Source organism: Phyllostomus discolor, chromosome 6 (assembly GCF_004126475.2).
Source record: "Phyllostomus discolor isolate MPI-MPIP mPhyDis1 chromosome 6, mPhyDis1.pri.v3, whole genome shotgun sequence".
NCBI classification, from domain to species: domain Eukaryota; kingdom Metazoa; phylum Chordata; class Mammalia; order Chiroptera; family Phyllostomidae; genus Phyllostomus; species Phyllostomus discolor.
In genome coordinates this window covers 29,809,825-29,831,954 of record NC_040908.2, presented here as the reverse complement: position 1 = coordinate 29,831,954, position 22,130 = coordinate 29,809,825, and the positions used below count along the sequence as shown (strand labels likewise).

Here is a 22,130-nt window from a genome sequence, read left to right as displayed (position 1 = left end):
TTAATGAATATACTGCAAGTATAGGTTATCTCCTTTATACTTTCTATATTTCACAACAGCTTGTATGGTGCTAAGGGTAAACTATTTTGAATCCTCAAATAATGTTTTGGAATTGTTTAAAAGACATTTTATGAAGAACTCTTTAATTCCTTATCCACCTTCAGGAAACGATTATATATGGAAGTATTTGAATATACCCGCCCTATGATGCATCCTGAACCTGGCAAATTCTACCAGATTAATCCAGAAGAATATGAACATCCAAATCCTTGGAAAGAGAGTTTCCAGCAGTTGGTATGATATATAAATAGAAAAATTGGTTTATATATATAATATATTTGTAAATAAAATTTCCTTTTTAAAAAATTTAAACTGATGCAGGGAAATATTCCTGTTGTTATATGAACCTATCTTGTGAACCTTGCGAAAACAGGGAATGTTCCAGGTATTCCATAACTTACTGAGGTAAACATTTTGCCACACTCATAACAACAGGTGTAATGACCCTGATGAAGTAATAGATACTACAGAGGAACATGTATCACTGGGCAAAGACAGACAACCGGATAGCAAATAAGATTAAGTTTAAAAAAATTTTTAATCTCAAGAATAGGTTTCAAGCCATTGAACATTTATCAACCAACAAAATATTCTACAATTTTACTACTGACATTTATTAATAATTTAAACATTGACAGTAACAGCATGAAAGCAGTTGTGCTTTCTATGGATATGTTTGAACTTGTGTTTAAGTTATTAGTGTTCAGTAGTTTTTTTAAAGTTTCACATTTAGCTTAATTTCATATAGTCCTTTACTAATGGTTCTTAGCCAGGGTACTTTTGCACAACTTCTGGAGATATTTTTAGTTGTCACAACTGGAGAAGAGGATGCTACTGGTAGCTAGTGGGTAGAGACATGAATGCTGCTAAATGTTTTACAGTGCATAGGACAGTCCTCACAACAAAGAACTGTCTGTCCCACAATATCCATAGTGCTGAAATTGAGAAACCTTGTCTGTTCTTAGATATTACTGTCATAAGCTGTTCCAGATTTTATATTGCATATGCAAAAGAAAATTAGTTGCAATAATTGGCCATTTTTTTTAATGTTCATACAGGAATACTAAATTATTTTAGAATATTATTTCATTTTTGTTTTGTTTTTTTGTTTTGTTTTGTTTATATTTAGTATAAAGGTGCACATGTAAAGCCAGGATTTGCTGAACATTTCTACAGTAACCCCGCAAGATATAAAGGAAGAGAAAATATGTTGGTGAGTTTGAAGTACGTTTTTATTGGACTTAAAATGGTAATCTTTTAGTTCTATACTGACACTTTTATTTTTTATTTTTTTAGTATTATGACACAATTGAAGATGCCCTTGGTGGAGTACAAGAAGCTCATTTTGATGGACTTATCTTTGTTCATTCTGGAATATATACTGATGAATGGATATATATTGAATCTCCAATTACCATGATTGGTGCAGGTATTTTGAAATGCACTATTATCAGAATTTTGATATTTTACTTGCATAATGGGTTTATTAAATGTTGGTGACTTAAAATTTAGGTGAACTTTGATAATACCTTAATGGGAGGAAAAAATAGGAATTAAATATCATGCCTATTTTATAATGATAGAAATGAAAATACGGACTTCAGAAATTATGGAGGTTAGCTATTTATTTTTAAGATGTATGTATTTCTTGATGTCAATACTTTGTTCAACTGCCTTATTGGTTTTTCATTAAGGAAAGACAAATGTTTGTTTTATCCTACATAGTTTTGTATTATATAAAAGCTGTTTTTACCTCGAGATTCTGTGAATAAATGTAATAAAATATGTGTTGAGCACTGATCAGTTATTTGAAGACTTATGCTATCATATCAGCCTTGCGGTTGGCTTGAAATGGCTGAAATAATTCTAGGACTGTATAAATGTAACTACTCCTTAACTGTTCAAGAGTTGAAATTACATTTGGCCCTTTGAAGGCAACTGCGAGGCTGATATGGCCCCCAGTGAAAATGAGTTTGACACTCCTGGTATAGTATATATATAGACCATTTTAAGAGGGTTTGTTCATAAAATTTGCATTTACTGCCCCTTCTTCCCTCCCTCATTTCCACCATAAAAGGGGGGGAGGAGGTGTGGCAAATTTCTGCATTGTGATTTTTATTACTTTCTAAATCAAGGCCAGTTTTGGAAATAAGTTTAAATAAAGAGGTTTCTTTCAACAGTAAATACTATTTATAGCTGAATATTAGTATTATTATACATGGATTTCAGTATGATACTTAAATAATATCTACCCTAAATATGACTGCCTTTAGTAAAGGCCAGTGAAACAGTTGCCAATAAAATGAGTATTTGTCCTCCCTACTCAATATTAATGATTTTTAAAAGTTCTCTGTTAAAAAATATAAAAAGTAATTTTTTAATTTCCATTTCATCTGTCTAATAAAGGTAATATGCTCTAAATATTTTCTCCACAGCACCTGGAAAAGTAGCAGACAAAGTTATAATTGAAAACACTAGAGATTCAACCTTTGTTTTTATGGAAGGTTCTGAAGATGCTTATGTTGGATATATGACAATAAGGGTAAGAAATTTTAAGATGTAAAATAATGTGTTCAAATCATTAAAGCAGTGATTGTTTAGTTAACAAAATTTCTATTTTTTTAGTTTAACCCTGATGACAAATCTGCTCAACACCACAATGCACACCACTGCTTAGAAATTACAGTAAATTGTAGTCCTATTATTGATCACTGTATCATCCGAAGTACATGTACAGGTTAGTGTTTCCTGTATGTTTCATTATAAAATGAGTCACTGTGTTGCTGCCCAATAGGTTTTTAAATAAATTTGTTCTTTCATAGTTGGCTCTGCAGTATGTGTTAGTGGTCAAGGAGCATGTCCCACTATCAAGCACTGTAATATCAGCGACTGTGAAAATGTTGGACTTTATATAACAGATCATGCCCAGGTATTTTTTTAATCTTGTGCTTTTATCCTTTTAAAATATTTTTGAGGCTTTAATAATGTTTATTTCTGATTAATTATTATAGGGAATATATGAGGATAATGAAATTTCCAATAATGCTTTAGCTGGGATTTGGGTTAAAAATCATGGAAACCCAATTATTAGACGGAATCATATTCATCATGGACGTGATGTTGGTGTGTTCACATTTGATCATGGCATGGTAAGAACATTTATTCTATTAATAAAATTAAGAGAAGCTTTTCTATTAAGAAAAACTGACCTCATAACAGTTAAATTTCACATAGGTTTCAACATTTTGTAACCACCAAACTATCTGAATTGCAGGGTATAGATTTAAAAGAGATTTCATTTCAGCATTACATTTTAAAATCAATATGCAATATTCTGTACATTCATGGATCTCACACTGTAATCATGTAGAAAAGATGGAGTCCATAGGGAATTGATATGACATTTGAGAGAATTAATATCTGATCCAGTAGTTCTCAAATATAAGTGTGTATAAAAATCACCCATACATTGTGAATCAGAGTTTTTAAAGATCAGGCCCAGGATATGCATTTTTAATAAGCATCATAAGTGAGTTTAATACAGGTTGTTTGTAGTATGTACTTTGAGAAGTGATGGTTTTATCATTAGTTTGACTTCCATTTTACTCCTGTTTAAAAAAATTTTTTAACTGGCAGAACTTTTAGTAAGAGGTACAGTGATAATATATAAATTCTGAAACTATTACACAGCAGTTAATTAGGCATCTTTATGGATGGTATGTTTTAAATACTACTATATCATTTTACACAATTTTCTAGAGACAGATTTTTGAGCTCTCAGGCTACTATTTAAAATGTGTTCTTGGGTGTCTATTCAGGTATTTTCATTTAATGTGTAATTTTCATTGAGGTAATTTTCAAGTCTTAGTACATTTTTTGATGTCTGAGGTGGGGGGGGTGAAGTTTTGTTGCTATTGTATGGCATTACTCAAGCAACTTGGGAACGTTAGATTCACATACACAAATCTGTTAACAAAGGAAATTCTTTATTTTCATCATTTGCAGAACTTTCTTTTTTTTAAAGCTGAACTAGACTATGAGGAGTATACCCTTTTATCAAGTTCTGATTAGATAGATCCAAATAGTTCATCATTATTCCTGGGATAGCTATAACCTGAGAAAAACAATTCGTTTACAACTTGGGTTGTAGCTCGAGCTGGTTGGTAAGAAAGCAGAGTGGAGATAACCATTTGCCCTTCTCCCGCTGGAATAAAGATACTGACATTTTGCCCTGGCCAGTGTGGCTCAGTGGATTGAGCCAAGCCCCAGCCGATGGACCGAAAGATAACTAGTTTGATCCCTGGTCAGGGCACATACCTAGGTTTTGGGACAGTTCCCCAGTTAGGGGCTCGTAAGAGGCAAATAGTTGATGTTTCTCTCCCTCTCTTCCCCCCTTTCTTCCCCTCTCTCTAAAAGTAAATAAAATGTTTTGGGTTTTTTTAAAATTTTTTTAAAGATACATTTTGTTGCAAACTGTAGGTGTTTTCTCCAAGGAGGTGGGAATTGGAGAGTCTGGGCAAAGGTGTGGAAGATGGGCTATAGTTCTTAAATGGTCCCTTATTTTGTAATGGAACTATCCTTTACTAGACTTTCTTTGCCTGTGTTGCCTTTACACTGCTCCAGAATTACATACATTTCAATTATCAGTTTTATGCTTTCCACTGTTCTCATTCACAAATGATTTTACGTATCAATATAATTTTAATCTGAGTAATTTCCTCATTTTTAAAATACCTATCCTGATGATTACTTACTAAAGTTCATCATCATAATTATTTATAACACACCCCTGATACAGTTCACTTTTTATAACTTTTTAAAAATATATTTTATTGATTATGCTATTAACAGTTGTCCCACCCTGGCTGGTGTTGCTCAGTGGATTGAGGTGTGGCCTGTGAACCAAAGGGTCTCTGGTTCGATTCCCAGTCAGAGCACATTCCTGGATTGCAAGCCAGGTCTCCAGTGGGGTCACATGAGAGGCAACCACACACTGAAGTTTCTCTCCCTCTTTTTCTCCCTCCCTTCCCCTTTGTCTGAAAATAAATAAGTAAAACCTTTTTTTAAAAATTGTCCCAATTTTCCCCCCTTTGACCCCCTCCACCCATTACCACCCTTCCCTCCAGAAATCCCCCCTTAGTTCATGTCCCTGGGTGGTACATGTAAGTTCTTGGGCTTCTCCATTTCCTGTACTGTTCTTAACATCCCCATGTCTATTTCATATCTGCCAATTATGCTTTTTAATCTGTGAACCTTTCCCCCCATCCTCTCCCTTTTGCCTTATGGAAACTCCTTTGTAGGTAACCCTCTTCTTTTCTCTTACTGCTTTTAAGATTCTCTTTAACTTTTGACATTTTAATTATGATGTGTCTTGGTGTGGTTCTCTTTGGGTCCAACTTGTTTTGGACTCTCTGTGCTTCCTGGACTTGTATGTCTATTTCCTTCACCAAATTGAGGAAGTTTTCTTTAATTATATTTTCAAATAAGTTTTCATTTTCTTCCTCTTCTGACATACCTATGATTCAGATGTTGGTACATTTGGAGATGACCTAGAGGCTTCTTGTACTATTCTTGTTTTTCTTGAATTCTTGTTTCTTCTTTCTATTCGGGCTGAATGCTTAATTCTGCCTTATGTTCCAAATCGTAGATTTAAATCCTGACTTCCTTCTTTTCTGTTGGTTCCCTGTAGATTTTTCTTTATTTCACTTGGTGCAATCTTCATTTCTTCCTTTATGTTGTTGCCATACTCAGTGAGTTCTTTGAGCATCCTTATCTACCAGTGTTTTGAACTCTGCATCTGATAGGTTGGTTATCTCCAATTTGTTTAGTTCTTTTTCTGGGATTTTGTTCTGTTCTTTCATTTGGGCTATATTTCCCTGTCTCTTCAATTTGGCAGCCTCCCTGTGTTTGTTTCAGTGTATTAAGTAGAGCTGCTTTGACTCCCTGTCTTAGTAGCATGGCCTATTGTAGAAAAGGCACCTGTAAATTGTGTGGGGGTGGAGCCTTAAATAATCACCAGAGTTGGGGGAACCTGCTTCAACCCTTGGTGGTTCTTTGTTGGGGGAGGGCTTGGAGAGGGGATGATACCACTGCCTGGCTTCTGGAGGTTTGCCTAGCCCTTGCCCCTTTCCAGTCACTTCACTCACTTCCTGTATGCATCTGGTACCCTTCAAGCTGCTGCTGGTGCTGAATCCCAACATGGGTAGGTTTGCGTAAGTTCTAAGACTGTGCAGTCTCCTGAAAATTCGGTGGTTTCTTCTGCTGCCCCAACCCCCACTGGTGTTTACAGCCAGAAGTTATGGGGAGTTATCTTCCCAGCTATGCTGTCTACCTTGGGGCTGGGATTGCTCTCTTTCAAGGTATCCCTCCTGATTTTTATATACCACACGTGAATGTGGGAATGCCCATCCCACCTCTGCTTCTCCGCACCACACTTTCTCCCTGCCTCTCCACCTGTCTCCATGTCTTTGCCTCTCCTGTCCCTCTGGATGAATTGGCTTATTTAAATCCTTGCTTGTCAGACGCCCATACCGTTCATTTTCCTGACAGTTCTGGGTGTTAATTGTTTTGATGTAGTTGTGCTTTTTGTGGTTGTGCAAGGAGGCAAAGTGTGGCTACCTATGCCTTCATCTTGACCGGAAATCTATTTTTTATAACTTTTTTTTAAACAACTCTAGGCACTAAGAATTAATAAAGAGACTTGTAAGGGAAGGATTAAAATAAAGTATATCTTAGGCCTGTCATGTGTTTTAGTATTGCAGCACAATCCTTTAAAATCCTTTGGTATAATGTTGTTCCATTCCAAGTACGACAGGTCCCTGAATAACATCATTTCCTTATAATGTCAATGAGAAAAAAACATTCTAGGCCGGGTCCATGGTCTATGTGGAGTTGCACAGAATATTCTCCCCTTATCTGCACGCATTTTCTCCTTTCACATCCCAAAGATGTGCACATTAGGTTAATTGGTGTCCAAATCATGAGTGTGCCCTCATGCCTGGATTGCAGGCCAGATACCCAGTTGGGGGAGTGTGAGAAGCAGTCGATTCATGTTTCTCTCTCTCTCTCTCCCTCCCTCCCGTCCCCTCTCTCTGGAAATAAATAAATAAAATGTTTGAAAATATATTTTATTTATTTCCAAAAAGAGGGGACGGGAGGGAGGAAGAGAAGGAGAGAAATATCAGTGTGTGGTTGCCTCTTGTGCACTCCCAAATGGGGACTTGGCCCACAACCCAGCATGTGCCCTGACTAGGAATTGGGCTGGCGACCCTTTGGTTCGCAGGCTGGCACTCAGTCCACTGAGCCACACCAGCCAGGGCATAAGTAAAATCTTTAATAAGAAAAAAAATCATGTATGTGCCATGAGATGGAAGGACATCCTGTCCAGGTTTGGTTCCTCCTTGCTCCATGAGCTACAGATAGGCTCCAGCCACCTGTGACTGTGAACTGGAATAAACAGATTGAAAAATAATTATCCTATATTTATTAATCTTTCTTAAATGTATGCGTAGCTCACCTTTACTTCAGTGTCTGATGTGTTTTGTGTCTTTATTTAGAATTTGGTGATGTTTTTGTGACCAAAAACACATGTAGGAACTTACCATATTTTGCCATGTATAATGTGCTCCCATGGTTTTTTTTGGGGGGGGGGAGTCAAAACATTCAGGAAAGAATCTTTCATTTTAATTTCTTAATTCAGTTGTTTATTTATATTTAAGTACTTGTTTTTTGTATTATAAAGGAATTTTAGCATTTATTTTTGAACATATTATGATACAAGAAATTTTATGTAACAGTTACAAAACACAAGAACAGATACAATTACTACCTGTGTATAATGCTCATTCTATTTTTTTCCCTCAAAAATTTGGGCAAAAAAGTGTGCATTATACATCACAAAATACAGTAACTCTTGCTTATGTCAAGTAGCCGATGATTAAATTAGTTTCTTTATATATTGTTTTGTTTAAAATTGAAGTTTCCAAGAACCTATCAACCAACCACTTTAAGTGAGGACTTAATTACATTTTTTTTTTGCTTGTCTTTGTATTGCAGCTCATGTTTGGTAGGATGATGTCACTAAAGATAACCTTTTTAAAATTTGACTTTGTTTTCTATAGAATTTCAGAGAACAACAAAATAAATCTTTGAACTAGTTTTTGTATTGTCCTCTTTGAATCTGTACTATTTAATTATATTTATATTTATCTTTTTTGTTCTGAAATTGTTTTTCCTTGTCTGTGACATACTTAGAATTTAAATTTCCTTATTCATAAGAATTAATTATAAAAGATTGTTTACACCTTGGCTGGTGTGACTCAGTGTATTAAGTGCCAGCTTGTGAACTGAAAGTTTGCTAGTTCGATTCCTGGTCAGGGCACAGGCTCTAAAGTTGGGAGTATATGAGAAGCAGTTGATTGAAGTTTCTCTCGCACATTAATGTTGCTCTCCATCTCTTTTACCCTCCCTTCCCCTCTCTCTAAAAATAAAAACTTTTTAGTAATAAGTGTATTGTTTTACTTACATTATTTCTGTTCCATATGTTCCTTTCTTTCCTATTACTTAAATTGTTCCTTTCCTTTAAGGTTTATGTGATTTCTTTAAATCTGTGTTCTTTACTGTCTCCATACCTTTGTCTCTTTTCCTGTTTTGTTTCCAGTTGGTTTTTATCTCTAATTTTTAAATGTATTTTTGTTTTATGAAATCTTTCTAATGTACATAAAAGTGGAGAGAATAGTATAATGAATCCCCATGTGCCCATCCTCCACTTTCAGCAACTATCAGTCCATGGCCAACTTTGTTTCATCAGTACCTCCTCACTCTTTAACTCTCCTCATTATCCCATCCATAAATATTTTAGCATGTATCTTTAAAAGATGAGGATTCTTTCTTTTTTCTATCACATAACCACAATGCCAATCTCACTACTAAAAATAATTTTTCTATCAATGTTCACAGTTCTCTGATTATCTTTGTTTAATATTAAATCCATTACAGAGCATTTTGTTCAATAAAATTAAAATGATATAAGAATACCAAATTGGTTTAAATTTTTGAGACATTTCTAAATTTATGAATTTAACTCATGACACATTGACGGATGACAAATTCTCTGTGCTGAAATCTGGCTGTTCTGTCTCCTCTCATATTACTTTGGATAGTCTTCCTTAGATAGGAAACTTAAGTTTTATATGACGGAAATTGCACATAATGTAGTGGGTTTTCTTCTTCAGATTTACTTCTTGTGACTATTTCTATGAAAAGAACACTCCGTTTCCTTCTCTGTTGTTCTATTCATGCCCTAGATCCCATCACTTGAGTAGATCATTAGGTAGGCTTATTAGAACCTTCAGTTACTTAGGAGAAACTGCCTTGCTGAAGGTTTTTAAGGTAACATTTGTGCTCTTAGCACCTTGCTCTTCCTTATCCAGATTTCTCAGTATTTAGCAAGCATTTTTATAGGTTATATTTTGGGGTTATGGAAGTTTATTTCAGTGAAGATAGCATGTATTTTCTTCCTCCTTTTTATTCTTTGTTGGGGTGTGGAGAGTTTTAAGAGAAACACTTGAGTGCCTTTTACTGTCATTTAATAAAGAATACTTTATTTCAAGAAATTTTAAATATAAAGTGCTTAGTCTCATCTGTTATTTTTTATATCAGTGTTTTTAACTTGATAGAATGATAATTTTAAGTAATGTGTATGGCAAAAATTTAGAAATGCTTGTGCCAAGAAGTTAATGAGCTTTTATTTTAAATATAAAGAAGCCATTAGCAATCTGGTATCTTCTAGTAGGGCCATAAATCACATTATAATATGGGGTAAAATGTCTGTGCCTTTGGAGTTTTGCATAGATGTTGGAGCTTCTGTGGTTTGCATTTAAAAAACAAAGTAGAATTCTGTCTAAATTCTACCTACAGTTCTGTATTAGACCATTTTACTAAAGGCATCCCAACAAAACAGATTCATTTCATTAAAAAGTATTTTAAAGCAGATTTATATTAACTGAGCCCTTTAACCCAGAATAATACTAAAGAGATATATCCTTGTAAAATTATAAAACTGTACGTTTATCAGTTGTTCTTTCTAAATGTAATAAATCACAGTTGTATTGTAGAGGCTTCTGATTTTAAGGCATGAAGGAAAAAATTTTCTTTGCTGCATTCTTTTCTTGAAAGTTACCCTAAAATGAAAGATAAAGATTACAAACTCCATCATTGACAGAAATAGGGGACATTTTTTAGTGTAATCTGAATTAAATGTGATAAATGACCTTGTGCCTGTGACCAGGGCAACCAGTCCAGATTAGAGCAGATGATAAAACCTGCTTATATTTGGGAAGATAAATTGATAAATCTAATGTGAATAAGAGGTAATTTAAACAACTGGTAACAAGTTTAGGATAGAGTATCACGAGAGATTTAAGCAAAGAGAAAGAATAAGATGATTACTAACTTCGGGGAAAATGAAAGTTGTTCAGTTCTGAATAGCACACTAATCTAACCCAAATGATGATGTTAGTACATAGGAAAAATACAGTGTGTGAATGTGTATGGTGGGGGATAGAAATGTAGGAGAGTTCAATTCTCATATTCCATAATAGGAAGTCAGTAGATAATACCTAAATCTAAAAGCAATATAAGTCTTTATATTAAAATATGGAGGCAGATCAACAAATCCGCTAAAAGAATTGGAAGTATGGGCCTCTGGGTAAGGGAAAATAAAGAGTGGTCAGCTGTTTGCCTAAATAACCTTGTTGATCTAGTTGATTCCCTTATTGTGCAAAATTAAAACCTAAAGAAAATAGAGAAAGAGCATTCTCACATTTGATAATATTTAGTCAACATATAGCAAAGTATACTTGGAGTACTACTGTATGTTTAACTAGGATAGCCAGGACATGACAGCAGCGTGTTAATTGGGATTTTCATGAAAGCCCCCAAAATAGCTCACGTTTCTCTGTCACATTGTGAACCAATTAAGAAATAAAGCCATGAAGTAGCATGAGGAGGCTGACATATTATCTTTGTTGCTCTTTAAAGTTAAGTTGGAATGTACAAGTTAAAATGAGAACCAAACTGGGTTTGTTCAACTGAACTCCAAAATTAAATAGGCTTACCCACTTAATCACAGGTGCAGTGTTTGAGTAGCAACAGAAGGCTTACTACCTAAGGGTAGCTCACTTCTATGAGGAAAGGGGTGAAGCTGAATTGAGCATACCTAGTTTATTCTTTCCCAGGTTTACCAATCAAGTACGTCACTTAACTTTAGGCAGAGAGAGACTAAAAGACTAGTTGAGCTCCCTTCTCAGAGATAAATGCAGCAGAAAAACAAGTTTAATTATTTCAATAGAACATTAAATTCTTTTAGTTTAGCCTCTTTATAAATTTGTTTTTGTTCTTTGGTGCTCTGTTTTGCCTTAATAGTTTGTATAAATTCACCCAGTATCCATTTATTTGGTATAAATCAAAGAAGAAAAACTTAGAAAGAAACAATTTTTATTTAACTCCCAATTTTTTTTTAAAGAAAATGAGTAAGATTATAATCCAAATGTAAAGTGGTAAATGATAGATAATTTGCACCTTATCTCTGGAAGATGAAACCTGAAAACTACTTCTAAATGTTATGTTCAGAGGTCCATGTTCTTAAAGAGTTAAACATGTGGTATACTAGAGTATTTAGAATTAACATCCTGTTTTAAACTCTGCTAGATTTCTATGGCAAAAGGTTGTCAAATCCTACTTGAGTGCTTGCTATGTATAAAGTCTTGCATAGTTGGATAGTTCTTTCAGGAGATTATGATTAGGTATAAATAGATAAGACAAATATATAAATAATATAGGTCCGTACATGGAAGTTTAACAAGAGGTGTGGATGGATGGGTGGATGTCACAATTTGGCTACTGAGTGCTACAGTATCTTTTTTCTCTTAATATTTAATCTCAATTGAGTCTTATAATTTAAAATGTCAGTGTTAGAGTACTTTTATTCTCATTATAAGATGAGCAAAACATGTCCACTGTAGAAAATTTAAGAAATTCAGAGAAGTATAAAGGATACAGAAATCATCCTTAATGCCACTACTCAGATGATCATGCCCTCATATTTTTATTTAATCCTTGTTGTTTATATAACATCCTTGTTTAAACAACAAAAGTTGTTTTCTTTAAATAAAATTGAGATCATACTTCATGTACACTACCTTGGAGTATAGACTGTTCTTTTCATTTAACATGATAGTATTTATACCATGAGCATAGTCTTCAAAAACATTTTATTTAGCCAGTTCACTATTGTTAGGCTACCATGGACATCTTTTTTGTCTTTGTCTTTCTGTAGTGTCATTATATTCCTAGGTCAACTTTTTAGAAGTTAGTTTCTTGGGACATTTTTGAGGCTATAAGGATTTATTTTCTTTAATATTCACAAATACCTTGAAGAATATATATACTTTTGAGGTAGTGGTACTTATTTGCAGTTAATTGAATAAATCTTTCTGTATTTTTCTTTTCCTGGCATTGAATATATTCAGACTAATTAGAGGGTTTGTAGTTCTGTTGTACTAAAATTAAACATTTTCCTCCATGTTTATCATTGGAAATTTAGTGTATATATTTTATTCTTACTCTTGAACATCTCTGATTCTTAATTTCAAGGTATATATTAAAAAGTTTTTTAGTGTTTCTTTTTGGAAAATAGTCTTAGCTACAGGTTTGATTTCTGTATTTTTCAGGGTTACTTTGAAAGTTGCAACATACACAGAAACAGGATAGCAGGCTTTGAAGTAAAAGCCTATGCTAATCCCACAGTGGTTCGATGTGAAATTCATCATGGGCAGACGGGAGGAATATATGTCCACGAAAAAGGAAGAGGACAATTCATAGAGAATAAAATCTATGCAAACAACTTTGCAGGTGTATGGATTACCTCAAATAGTGACCCAACAATAAGGTATTTATGTATACTATGAATAGAAATTACTTTTCTTATTTTGTTTCATGTTATTAAAAAAGTCAAGCCTTGACTGGATGGTGGCTCAGTTGGTTGGAGCGTCATCCTAGGCACCAAAGAGTTGCAGGTTTGAACTCCAATCAAGGCACATACCTAGGTTGTGGGTTCAATCCCAGGTCAGGGCACGTACAGGTGGCAACCTATTGATATTTCTTTCATATCAGTGTTTCTCCCTCTCCTTCCCCCTCCCCAGTCTTTTCTCTCTCTCTCTTAAATCAATGGGCATATCCTCAAGTGAGGGCTCAAATAAAAAAGAAAAGTCAAAATACTTAGCTTTAACTCTTGCTGGTTTTTCTAGGTACCTATCTGCTATAAAATAACATTTCCTAATACTATGCATCTGAATGAGCATAGCTATTGCATTTATTTTGTGTTTGGTTCATTTTTTTACTAATGATCTAAGCCACGGTCAATATTACTTTATGGACAGTTCTAAATGCTGTAGTTTTAACTTTATTTTTTAATTTTTTTATTGTTTATTCTGTTACAGTTATCAGATTTTAACTTTAAATTCATCAAAATGCATTGTAGATGAGTAAAAGGGCTAGAACCAGAATGACCTATCATTCTTTGTTCTCTGAGAGTCAGCCAATAGAATGACTCAGCAAACTATTTCAAAGACTCATGAACAAACAGACCAAGAATAACAAAAAAGTCAAAACTTCAAGCTGTGACTTCTTCTTTAATAGTTTCTGCCACTGGCCCAGACCCCTGACCAGTGTGGCTCCGTTAGTTGGGCATTGTCCCACAAAGTGAAAGGTCAAGGTGGCTGTTTCAGTTCAATAACTGGTTAGATTCCTGGTTGGGGCACGTGCCTGGGTTGTGAGTTCAGCCCCCAGTTGGGGTGCATGCAAGAGGCAACCAGTCAGTATTTTTCACATTGATGTTTCTCTCCATCTCTTTCTTCCTCCCTTCACCTCTCTCTAAAAATAAATACCTGAAATCTTTTTTTTTTTTTTTTTTTTTTTTAAGTTTCTGCCTCTCCCTCTGGCCACAATGAGGAAACAAACAGATCCAGCCTTAAAGGCATTGCTTAACAATGTTAAACAGAACTATTGTAATTTAAAGACCATAAAGTATTTTTAATTGTCAAATTTTATTTTCTGCTGGTTTTATTAGTGTATGGGTTTTCCACCTTGTTACTATTTGGCAAATGTGTCTAGATCAGCTTCAAAAAAGTTTTTTTGAATGTGTGAGCCATTTTGAGAGGAGTTTTATTTTTTTTTAAGATAGATAGATTGATTGATTGATTTTTAGAGTGGGAGGGGGAGAGAGAGGGAGGGAAACATCAGTGTGTGGTTGGCCTCTCGCGTGCCCCCCAACTGGGGACCTGTCCCACAAGCCAGGCATGTGCCCTGACTGGCAATCAAACCAGTGACCTTTCCTTCACAGGCTGGCACTCAATCCACGGAGCCACACCAGTCTGAGTCTCTCATTTGATGGATTAGGAAACTGGAGGACCATAAAAATTGAATAATTTCCCAAGATTGTATCATCATGAGTGGTTTTATAATTAATTAGATAAAACAAGTAAACTTTGCTGAATCAATGCTTATTTTTATTATTTCACTTAATTATAGGGGAAATTCTATATTTAATGGAAACCAAGGGGGAGTTTACATCTTTGGTGATGGACGAGGCCTTATTGAAGGAAATGACATTTATGGTAGGCATGTGGTTTTGTTCTGTAAAATTTTAGCTTGACCTGTCTTCCTCACGTTAGCAAAATGGTCTGGTTTAAAACTAAGTAGAACTGATCCAATTTTTAAAAAAATCTCATTAAAGATTATTCTGTAATACTCACTTAACAAACATTTACTAAATACGTACTATGTACCTGGTACTGTGCCAGATACCAGGGATAAAAATATAAATAAGGTAGATAAATAATCTCAAGGAATATCTACAGTTTCCTTAAATTCACTCCATCATTTAACAATTATTCCCATTATAGTTTGTTACTAGAAAGGGAAAATATTTAATCCTCATTAAAACTTTTGAGATACTAATGCAGCAACTTACTGGATTCCTATGTGCTAGACACTGATACTTTCCCAGACTCTCTTTTGCTAACAGTGACAATACTTACATAAAACTTACTCAGTGCCAGGCTCTATTCTGAGCACCTTACCTAAATTAAGTGATGTAATATTCACATCAGCCCTGTGAAGCAGATCCTATTAAATATTCCCACTTAGTGATCAGGAAACAGAGGTACAGAGAGATTAAATAACTTACTCAAAGTCACCCAGGAAGTAGGTAGAATTTCCTGGGACTTAAAACTATGCAGCCTGGCCAAGAGTCTCTACCTTTATAATCACTATACCTATACTGCCTACAAACCTTTGCATCTTTTTACACACAGTTCCCCAGAAGTATCTTCCTAAATATTATATTTTATAGAATTGTGCTTTTATTAAAATTTAGTAAGAATTTTAACTACTACATAATGTGAAACTTGTACTATGTTTCACTAGGTTCCATATATTGACAATGTAACTTTTACTTTTAAATAGGAAATGCATTAGCAGGAATTCAGATTAGGACAAACAGTTGTCCAATTGTTCGACATAACAAAATTCATGATGGCCAACATGGTGGAATTTATGTGGTAAGTTAATAAATACAGTTCTGGAATCTCATACATCAAAACCAGGGGAGAAGGAGGGAGGGAGCAGAATTATATCTAGCTTGAGGTAGGCCAATTTTTTAGGCTGTGAATTTGTGACTGTCTTTAATATTTAGACAGTGAATAAGACTCTTATTCTCCCTGTGAGTATATATAAATGATGTTTAATTTTATTGTGTGTATAGAGTTCTGTAAAATTTAATCAACTGACTAAATCTAGGTATAATAGATGAATCTTTTTAAAGTTTTTAATTATAATTGGCAATATTGGCTAAACTTACAACAACAGCTGTTTGTCAGTCTGAATCATATTTGTTGCACTGGAATTTTGCCAGTGTGACTGACTACTATTTGAATCTCTGAAATTTTCTGGAAAAAAAAAGCCAATTTTCACATGAATTTATGTTGAAACATAATTCAGCATATTACAAAATTTTAAAGCCTCTATATGTCTTCTGTTACTATGGTATCAAACTGTTAAAACTGACTCTCATAAGAAAATAATAGGATCCTAATTTCTGAAAGCTCTAGGTAATGACAGGTGTGATTCCAATTTTTATTTACAGTTCTAGAAATATTCTTGTCTTAAATCTTCTGCTAAGAATAAAAATTTTAGCAATCTGAGACCATGTCATTTTGAAGTGATTTTTACCAGTGATAAGTTTGAAATAAATATTAACTTACTAAATGATCTTTAGTTTGCTCTGTATCTTAGAAATTCTTTTGTTTAAAAAAAAAATTGCATGATACTACTCTTACTATAGTAGATTTAAAACTACAAAACCACATAAAGAATAGTATAAAAACTTTGGGGACCTAAACTTAGAGGCTACATAAAAATGTTATCATTGCCTCCTTGTCTCACATAAAGAACAAAAATTAAAAAATTTTTGTTGTTGTTAAAACTGTCTTTAGAGAGGGGAATGTACTAAAAACTTCTTACGTATATAAAATATATATTGTAATCAGTGTAACTTTTATTTAGCACGAGAAAGGACAAGGTGTAATAGAAGAGAATGAAGTTTATAGTAATACTCTGGCTGGGGTCTGGGTAACAACTGGCAGCACTCCAGTACTGAGAAGAAACAGGATACACAGTGGCAAGCAGGTAAGATTTTCTTGGACTCTTGTGTGGGAATAATTGTTTTGTAAACACTTCTGTCATTTGAAAAAAAAAAAAACAACTTTTTTTAAATTTTAGGTTGGTGTTTATTTTTATGACAATGGACATGGAGTGCTAGAAGACAATGATATCTATAATCATATGTATTCAGGGGTTCAGATAAGGTAAATATTTTCACATTTGGCTTTCTTTTGGGAGGGAGTAGGGAATATGTGGGGTATGTAGGAGAAATTCTTCAGTGTTTAATCCTCTTTTGTATATATATTCACACTCTATCATACACTTGGTTTAAATTGTCAGGCTGTAACTTTTTTGGACAAGCTGAGGATAGCATTCAATGTACTCAACCATACTGGGATAGTGGAAAGCTATATAAAAATATTTGTGAGCTCTGCCTGGCATATTGTAGGTACCCATAAGTGGGAGCTTATGTTTTTATGCTATTTCTGTAAAATTAATAGTTTTTCACACCCTCTCTTTCCTGTATTATAACAGTTTTTGAAACTCTAGTAGTCCTAATCGTATAATTCAACTCTTCATTTTACATGAAACAAGTACATAAGTCATTTAATCTTACCCCCTCCATTTAGTTTACATGTTAAGAAACTCTGTAGTAACAACATAAAATATAATTGTTCTGTGGGAAATTGAACCAGTTTATTAATTGGTTTAATATAAAGCATTTTGAAGGACTCCACTATATTCTTCTTAATGATGATTAATGTGGATTTTTAGTTACCTATAAGTGGAAGCAATTAAAATGGCATTGTTTTCTATTCTATCCATAGGACTGGAAGCAACCCCAAAATTAGGCGCAACAAAATCTGGGGAGGACAGAATGGTGGAATCCTAGTTTATAATTCTGGTATGTGTAATCTTTCATCTTTTTCTCAGTGCTAATTGTCTTTAGTAACATACTTTCTAAATAACATAACCTAAATTTTTGCATTTATAGGTCTAGGTTGTATAGAAGACAATGAAATATTTGACAATGCGATGGCTGGAGTCTGGATTAAGACAGATAGTAACCCTACACTAAGAAGAAATAAAATCCATGATGGAAGAGATGGTGGCATCTGTATATTTAATGGGGGTCGAGGTATTGTTGTTAATTTTGCATTAGTCAAAACCCCAATTTTCCATTATTCTTCTTCCATATCTTTAACCATCAATGACATTGACAATTAACATGTTATGAGTAAATTTCAAATTTTTTTTTCTTATCAAGTCTTTGAGATGGTTTAGAAGATTAGTGCCTAAAGTTAAAGTAGACAAATGTTTGCTGAATTTTTCTTTTCATTCTGTAGCCACCCCGATTGTGCCTGTTGTTAGTAAGGCTTTTTTAAGGTAGCCGAGTTTGTTTAGCTTCTCTGGACTTTTTACTATTCAGAAGAGTGATATAATTATAATAAACTTCAAAGTCAAGTTATAGAACTAGGTGTGAGAAATTGGTTTGTAAATATATTAAAATGTCTGTAATAGATAAATTGCTTTGAACCTGTTTTAGAATTGTTTGTTGGAGAAGGGAATTGATGAAGCTAAGGTGTGCTGGGTTGGATATCCATAAAGATCAACACACTTTGTAATGAGGCAAAAGTTCCACAGTCCCTGCCCTTTGCAAATTCATGTTCATAGAGACTGGGAAAGAATGACTAGTGCAGATTTATCACCATTCCTGAAATGTCAGTAACCCAACATTGTGTGCTTACCTTGTATGGAAGGATAGCTAGTTATTACTCTAACATACAAAGATTTAATCAACAAAATTTATTACTGCAACCAAGGAATCATGATTCTGTCTATTAATGACATAGACTCGCCAGTTTATATGGTAATCTAGTAATTCAATGAACATATCTCTGATAGGAATCTTTACAAGATGTGAGGCAACACAATACAAAATGGTAGTTTTATTTGTAAGATATTGAGAAAAGATGCATGGAGTAAAATCATTCTTAAGCTGTGTCTTTAAAAATGAGTATTCACTGGAAAATGGGAGTGGGGAACATATGAGAAGCAGGCCATTCTAGGACTAGAAAGCATAATTCTTTCAGTCTTTCATTTGTTATTACTAATTGAATACCTCTGTACCAACCAACGTGATACAGGTGCTAAAGATATAATGGTGAATAAAACAGCATTGCATCCAGAAACTTTAGTCTAATGGAATGGCACATTGTAATAAGCAAGTCTGAATGAAACAAAGTGGTTTAGTAAGGCAAGAGGTACTGGAAGCTCAGGCTGGAGAAGGAGCAGGGCCCAAATCATAAGAGGCTTTCTGTGTGCAGAATATGGAGTTGGACTAGACCTTAGCAAAAGTACTTGAGGAGGTTAGTGGTCAGTACCGTGAAATACTAGATGGGTCAAATACCTACAGAAATAACATGTTTCACATCTTCACAGGGCAGAGAAACGCTAGTTCACAACTAACTATAATTCGCTGTACATGAGTAAATTTTATAGTATTAATATTAGCTCATACTTATTTACTGCTATGTACTTTTACATATGTTGACTTAATTCTCACAGTAACTGTATGTGGTAAGTGATATTATGCCAATGACAAGCTAAGTTATTTGCCCACTCAGTGCTAGTAAGAGTTGGTATAAGAAGGCCCAAAGTCCGATTCCTTGGCTGACTTTTAGTAGTTGTTAAACTGCCAGAAGAATCATACATTTGATGAAAGGAAACTAAAAACTTCCCAGAGGAAATGACATGAGGAAGGAAGAATACAGGACATTCCAGGGAGAGGAAATAATATAAACCAAACACATTAAGGATAAAAATATTCATAGCATAGGTAAATGGAGTGAGACAAAGAAGTAGCTTGGGGAATATTTTGAAAGGCTTTAAATGGCAAGTTAATTTAAAACATTATTATGAAAGGTTCTTTAGCAGAGACAGGACATCATAAGAGTTGAGAGACTGGAGTAAAGGAAATTGATCAAGGAATCATTATAGTAATAATGGCCACACATAATCAGGACTTCAACTAAAACTTGAGGGTAGGGTACAAAGGTTCTAAAAATGTTTCAAAGGAATTAATTCAGCAGTGTTCAGTGGGGATCAACTATATGCCAGGCACGGGGGATACAATGGTGGGTCAAGTAGATATGGTCTCTGTAACCATGAAACTTGTTTATTGGCTAGAATGGTCACCTGCAATTTTGCAATTTTTGACTAACCTGAATTGCTAATGAACTTCTTTCCAGTTGACGAGTTAATTCTTTGAATTTCACAATGCAGTTAAATAAGAAACTTTAAAAAAAAAACCCTTCAATACCACCCAAAATTATTATATGCATTAGCCTTAATCTAAGGAAATATTTTATTATAGGTCTCCTTGAAGAAAATGATATTTTCAGGAATGCTCAAGCAGGTGTTCTCATCAGCACTAATAGTCATCCAGTCTTAAGGAAAAACAGAATATTTGATGGATTTGCTGCAGGTTTGTATTTTCTTTTGTTACTTCTAGGTTGTTTTTTCTGTACATTAAAGTGGTTGGGTTTTAGTGTGTCCTGTTTTGCTTAATAACTAAAGGTGTGCCAAGTGTGCTGCAAAAGTGGCTGAATGCCTATTAACAATTCGTTATGAGAGTACCTAATGCAAGTTCTGGATTCTCCTACTCTTATGAAACATTAATTGGGATAGAATAAATGCAGGCTTTGTACTACTACCATTAGGAATACAGATAAATTCAAGCCTCTGGCCTCACACACACATTTCTAAAAATCTTGGTAAGTGAAATCCAAGTATCATGCATATATACTTCACCTTTTTGCTAATGAAGACAATCACTTTTAATATTCCAAATAATCATGTAGCTCCTTTTCAGTATATAAACCAGCTGTTACCTAAACATGTTGTAGGCACTATCCTCTTCTTAGTTCGAAAAGAAGTTTTATAAAAGTAGTAAACTATAGCCCTGACTGGCATAGCTCAATGGATTGAGTGCGGGCTGCGAACCAAAGTGTCGCAGGTTCGATTCCCAGCCAGGGTACATGCCTGGGTTGCAGGCCATAACCCCCAGCAACCGCACATTGATGTTTCTCTCTCTCCCCCTCCCTCCCCTCCCTCTCTAAAAATAAATAAATAAAATCTTAAAAAAAAATAGTCAACTATGAACCATCTTGTATCATGCCAGTATAGTGTATTAACAGTAGAAAGAAAATGTTACTGTCAGTCATTCAGGTAAACAATTGCACTTTAATATACATCTGATATAAAAGAACTAGTATATAAAGTGATACATCTGTTTAAATTTTACTTCAGGTATTGAAATTACAAATCATGCGACTGCAACACTAGAAGGCAATCAGATTTTTAACAACCGGTTTGGAGGCTTATTTTTAGCATCTGGTGTTAATGTGACAATGAAAGGTATGTTGGCATCTACATTTTGCCTATAAATACACAAAATATGCTATGAAAAGGTAATATTCAAAAGCCACTGCTCTTTAGGTAACTTGTTTTCTTGTCACTCTACAAAGTTAAGAACTCAAGAATTATTTCCAAGTTTTGTTTTGACTTCAGTTTTAGTTGGAGTACCTCACACAAAAGGAAAGCCCATTTTCTGTTCTTATTTACTTCATTGGTTAGCCTGACTCTGTTACAATAACCCTATAATCTATTATCTCTATCTTATGTCTTTCTCCTCTAGAATTTTACTTTTTTTTATTGCAGATAACAAAATCATGAACAATCAAGATGCCATAGAAAAGGCTGTTAGTAGAGGTCAATGTTTATATAAAATATCAAGCTATACCAGCTATCCCATGCATGATTTCTACAGGTATATTTCTACATTATTTACGAGTCTAGAAAAATGGGGAGATTTTTTTTTTCACCTATACTGGGAAGAGCTAGTGTTTTTAGATACCCCACCCCTACCCCTTGCATGTGTAAGCCAAGGCAGAGTAAATTGGGTATTTGCCAGTTGAAGGACAAAATTTCATAATTTGTCCATGTGGAGTTCTGTGATCAGTCTACTGGAGGATCCTGTGTTTGAGACCATAAATATGGGAGAAAGTACAAGACTCTGATGTGTTCCCATACATCCCAGTTACTGAGTTTTGGCTCTCCTCTCCCCGTAATTGTTTTAGTAGTGCTTGATAGTAAAATAATTATTTTGAACATGTTCAAGAAAAAAAATAATGTAAACTTTTGCTTTTTAGATGTCACACTTGTAACACCACAGATCGAAATGCCATATGTGTGAACTGCATTAAGAAGTGCCATCAGGGACATGATGTAGAATTTATTAGACATGATAGGTATGTAGCATACTTGCCTGCTCAATTACCCAATTA

The 22,130-nt window shown here is 34.3% G+C and overlaps 1 protein-coding gene across 1 annotated transcript in view; it reads left to right on the top strand.

Moving 5' to 3' along the window:
• Window positions 1-22,130, top strand: part of FBXO11 (F-box protein 11) — an 87,982-nt gene that overhangs the window by 64,868 nt on the left and 984 nt on the right. The window contains exons 5-22 of the mRNA XM_028514459.2: window positions 165-294; window positions 1,190-1,273; window positions 1,357-1,489; window positions 2,496-2,602; window positions 2,686-2,797; window positions 2,883-2,989; window positions 3,072-3,209; window positions 12,792-13,009; window positions 14,650-14,735; window positions 15,586-15,680; window positions 16,684-16,806; window positions 16,900-16,985; window positions 17,610-17,686; window positions 17,777-17,920; window positions 20,159-20,269; window positions 21,094-21,201; window positions 21,505-21,613; window positions 21,996-22,094. Coding sequence (XP_028370260.2) covers window positions 165-294; window positions 1,190-1,273; window positions 1,357-1,489; window positions 2,496-2,602; window positions 2,686-2,797; window positions 2,883-2,989; window positions 3,072-3,209; window positions 12,792-13,009; window positions 14,650-14,735; window positions 15,586-15,680; window positions 16,684-16,806; window positions 16,900-16,985; window positions 17,610-17,686; window positions 17,777-17,920; window positions 20,159-20,269; window positions 21,094-21,201; window positions 21,505-21,613; window positions 21,996-22,094 — 2,067 coding nt within the window. The remainder of the gene's footprint in view (window positions 1-164; window positions 295-1,189; window positions 1,274-1,356; window positions 1,490-2,495; window positions 2,603-2,685; window positions 2,798-2,882; window positions 2,990-3,071; window positions 3,210-12,791; window positions 13,010-14,649; window positions 14,736-15,585; window positions 15,681-16,683; window positions 16,807-16,899; window positions 16,986-17,609; window positions 17,687-17,776; window positions 17,921-20,158; window positions 20,270-21,093; window positions 21,202-21,504; window positions 21,614-21,995; window positions 22,095-22,130) is intronic.